Source organism: Melopsittacus undulatus, chromosome 2 (genome assembly GCF_012275295.1).
Source record: "Melopsittacus undulatus isolate bMelUnd1 chromosome 2, bMelUnd1.mat.Z, whole genome shotgun sequence".
In the NCBI taxonomy this organism is placed as follows: domain Eukaryota; kingdom Metazoa; phylum Chordata; class Aves; order Psittaciformes; family Psittaculidae; genus Melopsittacus; species Melopsittacus undulatus.
The window spans coordinates 103,392,421-103,402,109 of record NC_047528.1 but is presented as its reverse complement, the minus strand read 5'-3'; the positions used below and the strand labels follow the sequence as shown (position 1 = coordinate 103,402,109).

General features: G+C 43.6%; 1 protein-coding gene across 3 annotated transcripts; it reads right to left on the bottom strand.

The window, feature by feature from the left end:
• Nucleotides 1–826: 826 nt before the first annotated feature.
• NFKBIZ (NFKB inhibitor zeta) lies at nt 827–8,898 on the bottom strand. 3 transcript variants are annotated; one of them, XM_031051278.2, is made up of 12 exons: nt 8,578–8,898; nt 8,066–8,205; nt 6,994–7,030; nt 6,798–6,904; nt 5,944–6,704; nt 5,427–5,532; nt 4,954–5,100; nt 4,547–4,610; nt 3,981–4,150; nt 3,231–3,341; nt 2,947–3,114; nt 827–2,293 (listed from the first exon to the last, which is right to left on the bottom strand). In XM_031051278.2, exons 1-12 carry the CDS (start codon nt 8,807–8,809, stop codon nt 2,240–2,242), a joined length of 2,097 nt encoding a protein of 698 aa, XP_030907138.1. In that variant the 5' UTR covers nt 8,810–8,898; the 3' UTR covers nt 827–2,239. The 3 variants fall into 3 exon arrangements, with proteins under 3 accessions (XP_030907138.1, XP_005151633.2, XP_005151632.1); XM_005151576.3 differs by having other exon boundaries at nt 6,798–6,901; XM_005151575.3 differs by having other exon boundaries at nt 8,639–8,744.
• Nucleotides 8,899–9,689: the final 791 nt, after the last annotated feature.

Below are 9,689 nucleotides of genomic sequence, written 5' to 3'. Positions count from 1 at the left end.
ATCCCAATCCGGTTTCACTGGCCTGACATGACTGCAGGCCTGTCATACCTGCTGTCAGACATCACTTTTGCAACTTAAGAGCCCTAGAGCTTGCTTTGATGCTCACTGCAAGGAGGATCCTCCACACCTCTGAGCCTCTCCCAATCCTAAAACATTCTGATCTGACAGGACACCCTAACCACACAAAACAGTGAAGCAGGGGTGGACAACAGGTTTATACAGTAGCACAGGAGCACTCTTGTTTCTCTTCAGTCCTTTCCTTCATATCCTAAAGCTTCATCAGCTTTTCTTGACTGTTGTCATGCCACCAGCACAGTGCTCAGCAGTGATGGTCTGTGATGGCAGCTCTTCCTCCTGAAAGGTCATGGCCAGCTCAGACTGTATTTTAATATGTGAAGCAAGCACAGTCTTTCACCATGTGTATAGCCTCATTTGCTCATGCAGACTTCCACCCATCCTAGGGTGACTGCTTGGACCTGAGCTGTAAGAACTGAGGACCAAGGCAAGGAAGTCATGGGGAAACAACATTGTCAGAGCTGCTCTCACTCAAGTATACAGGGAGAAGTGTTCAGGTCACAACCTGCAATTTCAACAACCTGGTGACTATTTACTAATTTAGGGCACATATACTAATACAGAGGCAATACAACAGCATGGTATATGATCCAAAACACCAAAGTACCAGCTTCAAAACCAGCATCAAATAAGAGAAAGCGTTAAAGAGCAGGATGAACATCCACCAGTCCAACAGGATTACCTTGCTAAAATACTTCTCTCTCAAGCTTGATTTCATTATCAGTTGTATCACAGACAGTAGCCACCAAAATTTAATTAGCATGTTTATTCAATCACAACTTACATGAGAACCTTCAGGAAATACATTGCAACTAAGTCTCCGCATATCAGATTTTTTTTACTTAGCTTGTATACAAGACATACTTTGTCAAAACAGCACAATCAGACTGAACAGTTAGGACAGATAACTGCATGTGAGGCAAAACCAGTTTAAGAGCAAAGACCACAGAGAGAACATATTACTGGATTACAGCCCAGCATGGATCATTCAGAAAGTGACAGGAAGTTTTCTCCAACAGAACACAAGTATAGAGCATCATAAGTATACATTTTGCATTAATACTCATAATTATTAAAAAATAGAAAAACATCAAGTTCAAATATTACTTGGCTAGCCACCATACCTATAAGGTAAAACCATAAATGGATTAACTCTGCTTAGAAGGTGAAAAACACCAAGTCTCTAAATTTAATCAGAGCCCAACTTAGCAGACTACTTAAGCATGTGCTCAAGTCCTACTGAAACTAGTGAGGCTTACACATGTTGAAGTATTACGATTAATATGTAGATATTTCAGCATGCATTAACAGTTAAGTACACGCTAAATACTTTCACTGAAACAAGATCATACTCTCTCTGAAGTACAAAGTCATACACAGGCTACAGAAGTCGTGATCTTTCTCCCTCAGTCTACCGTCCCATCAAAAGAAAAAACTCCTGGGTACAAGAAAAACTGAGGCAGTCCTCTGAACTTTTTGCATTTCATTAAGAACTCCAAAGGCATACACAAATCAGTGCTATGGACACTCTAATGATACTTTTGGTTTTCAGCCTTTCAAACCAACAGAATTCTGTTTGCACCAGTACAGTATAAAAACTCTACAAGCAATTTGCAAGTTCAAGATAAAGGAACTTGTTTCTTCAGATCATTCCCCAAATGATCAGTGGATTCTTAGAACTATATACAGCTGTACAAATGACAGTGACTATGTATGAGCTACTGGAAGAAAGCTACAAAGTTGCATAAATAAATGTTCAAATTAAAAAATATTTAATTTCTTTTGCACTTAATGTTTTAAGTGAGAAAAAAAAAGCTCTGCAATGTTGACATGTCTCAGACAGTTTAAATAAAATTAGACTTGCCATAGCTAGGAAATTCATGTACCCAGGCAAATATTCCACATACTTAGGAATGAAATGTTCCCATTTGCTCAGAAGAATTTGATTGTTAGATTTTCGTCTGTTTGTTGGGTTGTTGGTTTTTTTTGGTTGGGTTTTTTTTTAATTCTTATATAACCCACTATATGATAGTGAACAAAATACTTTTGTTTCATAGAAACAACTAACATTTGCCCACACCAGACAAATGGTCTATTTACAGATATATTAGGACTGCCTGACTGACAGTGAGTGTAAGTTGCTGAACTCCAAGGAACATGGAGCTTAAAATGGGGACGCCCTCTGCTGAATCGCCTTCCCTTTTAGGATACGTCTTATCTGGAGACAAGAAAAACAAACACATTAACATTCATCATCCTAACATGAGGCAATCTTAGAAACAATCCCAACCCTAGACCCAGTTCTACATTCCTCATTTATCTGAGCCCACATTTCAGCACAGTTACTCCAGTATTGATCCAATTTTACAGTATTTGAACCAATGAAAAGCAAAAGAATTACCCAGTTCCTTAGGTTATTAGCTACTTAGGTCAAGAGTCACCATTTTCATCATGTATTTGTATAGGTCCTAGGAAATAGGGATTTTCTTCACCTGTTACTTGGGCCTAAGAACTGCCATTACTAATTATGACAAGAGCAACAGTAGTACAATCTCGGACTGTACTGAAATGAACAAGAGAAGGTGTATTACACTCCAATATGTTACAAGGTTACAAAGAAAAATCCTATCTTGACGGGAAAAAGCTTTTGAGATGGATAAAAACCAGTGAAATCTGTAATTTTAGGTCTTTGTGCAGTTTTCCTGATCCTAACATTGAAGCCAAAGATCCATGAATAAAATGGTGTTTGCTATGTATTTTCCACAAAAGCTGCAACTCAAAAACCAAAACAAACTTTCAGAGAGGAATAGGGCTTTTTTGTCGATGGGGACAGATGGGAGCAAAGGAGAAGGCCGTTTGAATTTTTATTACCTGCTCTCCTACAAGGCCATCAGGAACCAGATGAACTGGCTGCTCATTCTCCAAGTTTCTGGCACTTGGATCAGCTCCCTTTCGCATGAGCAGACGCACAGCATCCAACTGACTCACCCGATACTGCAGGCTGGCAGCCACATGGAGTGCTGTGTTGCCATTATAAGCCTGAAGAAGACAAAGTACATCCATGAAGTAAAGGCAAGGCATTAGTCTCAGGACACTCACAGTGCCACACACATGCACATCCCAGATTATATCCGCATTCCAGAAAATCACTGTACCTTTGCATTGACAAAAGACAGGCAGTTGGGCAGTTCCAAAAAGAGACGAATGAGCTCTAGGTTTGCTTCTTCTGCTGCCAAATGTAAAGCTGAACGACCACTCTTGCGATCCTATCAAAAAAGAAACTGTTAGTCTTCCCTGCAGGTGGTTCACCTATCCAGGGTGAACATGCAGACAAAACAGAGTAACTACAGTGTTGAGCAAACATGCTGGCACTAACAATTTACTGAAAGTCAATTTGAATATGTATTTTAATATGAACACATAATGAACAATCAAGAGATCTTATTTGGCAGTGAGTTTTCATAGCCAAAATATCAAATGTTACATCAAGTAATGTCTGGCCCAGCACAGACCTAAACTGGACAGGTAAGCAGTTTTTAATTAAAATCTACAGTTCAAGAACAAGGTATCATCAGCACCCTATTACTATGGATACGTCTCAGGTGTTCCCAACATACTCTTACTTTTAAGACACAATCAACTGCAGGCAGCATAGCATCATTCATAATCCAGAAATTAAGACCGTCACCTCCCTTTTTCTCCAGGGTTCATCTGCATTGATAATACCTTGCTCTGAATAAAGACAACATTCTCATTCCACTCAGGTAAATTAAGCTGTAGGGAAAGCTTTCAAATTAGTCTACTTCCTTTGTAATAACGCTGAAATCTGGCATAGAAGAAAAAGACATGTTTTTTTCCCACATTCTCTCTGGATCTAATGCTTCACACAAAGCCACTACACTTACTTTAGCTTCAACAGAGGCTCCCATTTGTATCAGAGTCTTGATGGTTTCTACCAGGCTCTTGTTTCTCAACAGAAGCTCCTGGACCTCAGGGGAGTGAGGTGGCTGACTGTTCTGCAGCTCATGCAACACAGCATTATGGGCCAGAACAGCACAGTGCAATGCTGTCAAACCTTAACATTAAAAAACACCACATCATTAATTAATGAATGCACATTAGAAAGAGCTGTTACAAATGCAGCTCTGCTGCTGAAGATTCTGGGTTCTGCATTCCCTGACACATTGCTGGCACTCAAATATTTTAAATAATAGCCAATTATTACCTACAATCTCCATGCCAAACACAGCAATTGCATGTAAGAGGTCCTGACAGACACAGATTAACCACTTTTTTTTTTCTGACAGATATGCCAATTCTAATGCAATTTCAACTGTAATTGTGAATTTCAACCCAGCAAAGATATGCTCAATTTGATTGATTTTCAACCCACGATAACATTCACATCAGCAGCTATTAAACATTATAGCATCCTGTAACTCTGTAAATTATAAACTCTTTAACTACTCACCTTCATAGTTTGTAGCCTCAAGGTCCACATACTGATTGCTTCCCATGGCTCCTTTTTGGATTGCCTACAAAAGTAGGAACAGGTATGCATTTAGGTCTTATCCAAACAACACATTCCTTCCTCAAGCTTGTATACAGCCTTACTGCAAGGAAGTTACAATAAATAATGACTGAGATATTTTTTTCATAGACTAGAGGATTCCACCAAATTACTCTAAAACATTAGTGAGAACTTGACTGTGAAATTCAGTCTCACTTCAAGCCATTACCATAGAACCTTGAGACATACTCACAAGGCTACACAGAGAAAGATAAAGGGAGGAGTCCCATTTCCAGAGTTTCCCAAGACAACTAATACAATGTAGAAGCATTGACTGACAGGGCAGAACTATGCCTGCTTGGTCTTACCTGAAGGACCTGGGCATGCCCCTTCTCAGCACAAACATGCAACGGTGTTCTACCCCAGCAGTCCGTTGTATTGACTTGAGCCCCCAAACTAACCAAGTCCTGCACAATGAGATGCTGATTGGCAGCCACAGCAACCTGGAAAGCACTCTACAAACATCAAGAAGAAAACTCAAATTATTAGTCATCTGATCTCTAACAGGAAAGAGCAACTAAAACAAATAAAAAGCCTAGCTACCTGGTTTTATTTAAGCAGTGATTATGAATACCAGGAAACTAGGACAAATGAAGCAGAACACAGTGTTTTACCAGCTCAAGGTGATCCCAGGAAGTATTAATAGCTCAAGGTTAATGTTAGTATGCAGGCTAAATCTTGGAGTTAATATTAAATATACATTTCACCACATCTTCCCCAAGGTCCAGACATGCAGAAGCACTCAGGTGCACCAAGCAGGTGCACAGACTGAGAATCTCACCTGGCCATTGTGCTCCTTAATATCAAGCATGTGCAGGGCAGCCATCTTCCTTGCAAGAACATAGGAGAGTGCTCGTCGGCCCTGGGCAACAGCAATGTGAAGGAAGCTGTGGGAAAGAGGTGAAATAGAGTTACACCATCATACAAATGACAGATCAAGCCATTACAGTGATCCAAACATATGGGAGGGGTGTTATGCAGCCTTCCGCTCCATCACTAAGACAGGAACACAGATACCTTGTTCCCAGGGCTATTTAAAGCACCTAAATTAGAATCTTTTCCTCCCCATTTACTAGGTTAAAGCCTAATGATAATAACCTGAATTTATACAATACGAACACCTTATCCACTTAGTGGGCTGCAATTCTGTGCATTGCAGCCCACCAGCAAGACTTCTACTGCACTCATGACACAAACACTGCTAATGAACTGCTTCCATTACAACCTCATGGCCCACCAAAACCCAGACACATCCCCCAGTCTTTCACACCAGAAATGCAGAGGTAAAGAGTACTCACGTGTCTCCATCAGAGTCTTTTGCAAGGAATTGTTCTTGAGAGATGCTGGCCAGTTTGTTTTCCTCCTGCTCTACCTGCCACTGAAAAAATGACTTCAGCTGAGTCGTGTTTCTGGTGATGCTTTGGTCAGGTAGAGAGGCATTCAGAGTAGCCAAAGAGACACTGCGCTCCAGACTATCACAGATGTTACTGGAAAGCAAGCTGAAGTTTGGAGGGTGGGGGTTGACATCAGGCTGCAGGTGGGCACTGCTCAGCAGCTGGAGAGGAGCAAAGATACCCTCTGAACCCTCAGAGTCGTTCAAGAGGGAGGAGAAGCTCTGTGATGGGCAGTACTGCAGCTCATGGCTCTCAAAGGTATTCTGCTGGTAGCCAGGAGACTGATCATTGGCAGCAAAGGGCCTGTACTCCACAGAGGCATCTGAAGGATAGGTCTGTGACAAATCTTGGTTCTGGGATGGAGGAAACTGGTAATGCTGCGGTGGATCAAGCATATGCTGCGAGGTGTGATCTTGGAATGCATGGTACTTCTGGGATGGGGAGAAAGCCTGTGCTCCTGGGCTCTCCTGGTACTGCTCACCAGGTGAGTTGTGACTAGACATAGTGCGCAACCAGCTGACCTGCACTGTGTTCAGAGAAATGGGGCTCGACTCGTTCTTGATGTTTATAATGTTCTGAAGAAGATCAGAATTGCTGTCATGCTTTGGGTTGTTTTTATGAGTCTCCTCCATGTTATCCATAGAAGTTGGTGTCTGAGGTGGCGTCTGTCAAGAATAAAAGATAAAAAAAAATCCAAACAAGACCCAAAAAGTTAGACGTTAGTTGGCTCTGGAAGCCACTAATCACATGAAGCTTACCAGGAGGTGTGGGTGAACATTAGCTTGGCGCTTAAAAGACAGTCCATCAGAAAGCAGCTCTGGAGCCTTTCTTTTGCCACTGTGACCTTGTATGCTCTTCAACTCTGCTGAGAAGAAAATAGATTTAGAACCTATTTGTAGGTTAATCTCACAATCGAATTTTAAAAAGGTATAAAGGTATGAGGGTATTTTTTACCTGTGTATTGCTCGTAGTTCACCAATCCTCCTTGTGCCTTTTGAGAGAAATCCAGGTTATTCCATTATTATGATGTTATTTCAGGGAAAAGAAAACAAAACCAAGAAGAAAGCAGCAACAATTTGCTTCTATAAACATAGATTATACCTTAGAATAATACTAGTACATGGTTGCCTAACCCTAATTTAATTGCTTTTAATTAAGGTTAAAAAATTGAAACATGGAACTTAAATGAAAACCATTTTTCTTATTTTGAGCTATTCATTACAATACCACAAAACTCAAGAAATTTTTGAGACATGTGCTCCTTACGGAGGTCAGAGGATTTTTTTTTTAACGTAAGTAAGCTTATTTTATACTTCTTCGGTGCCATGAACTTTTCGATGCAAAAATTTTCCTGTGACAAACACACACTCAGAAAAAGAAAAAACCCCTTTAATCTCCCCAGAATTTCCTGTATTGTTATTGTTCTTCATCTTTTCAGAGTGGGGGGTGTCTGCCTTTATACTACATGTTCCTCACAGAGGAGCGCAATGGCATGACAAACAATTCTCTTCTGAGAAGATTCCCCAGCTTGTACAATGAATGAGCTCATGCAAGTTAGCAGGGAGTTTCTGTGGTTTCGTAACACAAACACATCTTTATCCAAACTCCCTTCAGAAAATAAAGCTTAGTAAGAACAGTTTCAAGTGCCTCCTTCACCCACAATAAACCTCCTTGCCAATTTCTTCCCAGCTGTGTTCTTCCATTACGTATTAAAAAGGAAAAATACTGACTCAATTCACACCAGATAAAGCAACAAGCTCCTTTCTGGCATTACCGCACGCCTTTTTTTGTTGGCTTGGTTTTGATGCGCGGATAGACTTAGGACAGACAATACTTTTGTTTAAGTAAAGGAATTCCTTTAACCCCCTTGTACAATTTCTCCATATTACCCCCCTGTACATTGGTTACCCGTGTATCAGTTTTTGGTGGGTTTTTTAGTTTGTTTATTTGGTTTGTTTATTTGCTTGTTTGCCAGCTTCATCAAGCATTTCAAGCAATTATGTTAGTGCTGAAAAATGCTGGTTACCTTGCCTTCCTCTGTGGCGGAGCCCGAGGACATCTGTTTGCTGCTCCTGAAGTGCAACAGGAGCTCCTTCACGGAGTTCTTCACACGAACCCCCTGGAAAGGTCCCCTGTGCTGCTTTCCGCCCCCCATGTGCTGTTCAGCTGTTGGAATATGAATGTAAAACCCGAGTTCAAGACACCGATACCGTTTCCACGTTTTAACAATTAAGTAAAAAACAAAGAAAAGCGGGAACACTTGTAGAAAACCCTCTAAACTTCCTGTTTCAACAGAAAGAAGCTGAGGCAATACTCATGCTCCTGCTCCTCCTCCAGCACCTCAAGCGAGGACCCCACGGCCGCAAGAACCGAGCGCTACGCACGCAGCGCCGGCGGAACACTCCTGCCAGACGCGGGGCTTTTAAACCAAGAGGGGTCCGCGACCGGCTTCGCTGCCGGTGTGAAAGGGACTGGGCAGGAACGGCGACTTCGCTCCCTCCGCCGCCCCACCGGGACCGCCGAGGGGGCACGCTATACCTTGTAGCGCGGGGCGGGCATTGCCCCGGGAGTCCCTCCGGCCGCCGCCGCGGCTGCTCACCGAGAGGTCCGAATCAGAGGCCGGCGACCCCGGGCCGGAGTGTGCCGGCGAACAGCTGCCCTCGCTGGAGTGGGGCGACGCCCCGTAGAAGTAAGCGAGATTGATGGGGCTGCTGAGGGCGCTGCCGTCGCCGCCATCGGGCGCCGCGTCCCGGCTGCTTTCCACGATCATGGCGGTGCCGTGAGGCGGTGGTCGGAGGAGGAGGGCGGCGGGCGGCGGAGAGGCCACAGGCACAGCCAGGGCTACTCAGTCGCCGCGACGGCGAGTGGGGAAGAGGTGGTACTGGCGGCGGCACTTATAGTGGCTCCACCCTCCCCCCCGGGGGCGGTGGGATGTGGCCGTGCCCGGGGAGGGGCGACACGACATGGGATGACGTTTCGGGGATTGGCCTACTCCGGCAGGGCTCTACTGCTGCTCAGCGTGGGCACCAGACGCCACCGGCATGGTGAGGATCATCGTTTCTGTACAGCCTGGAGACGAGAGGGCTCATGGAGACCCTAGAGCAGTCTCCCAAGACATGAAGGGACCCTACAGGAAAGCTGGAGACGGGCATGTAGCTATAGAACAAGGGGAATAGCTTTAAGCTAAAAGGGGATAGATTTATATTACATATTAGGAAGAAATTCTTCACCATGAGAGTGATGAGGCACTGGAACGGGTTACCTAGAGAAGTTGTGGCTGCCACATCCCTGGCAGTGTTCAAGGCCGGGTTGGATGGGGCTTCAAAGCAACCTGGTCTAGTGGAAGGTGCCTCTGCCCATAGCAGGTGGATTGGAACTAGATGATCTTTGTGTCCCTTCCAACACAACCCATCCTATGTTTCTGTGATGGGGATGGATAGAGATGGGTGCCACCTTGCACCCTGACCTCTGCCGTGGAGGCCTCCTGCAGCCTTTGTAGCCCTCATTTGTGAAGTGTGCAACCACTTTCCCTCTGGTACTGAAGGCTCTGATTAGGCAGGGGACAGACAAAGAAGTAATTTTGTTTTCAGGTTGCACCATACTGCGATGACAAAGCCTGGTGGTTGAAGCTGGCAGGAAGAAGTGGGTAA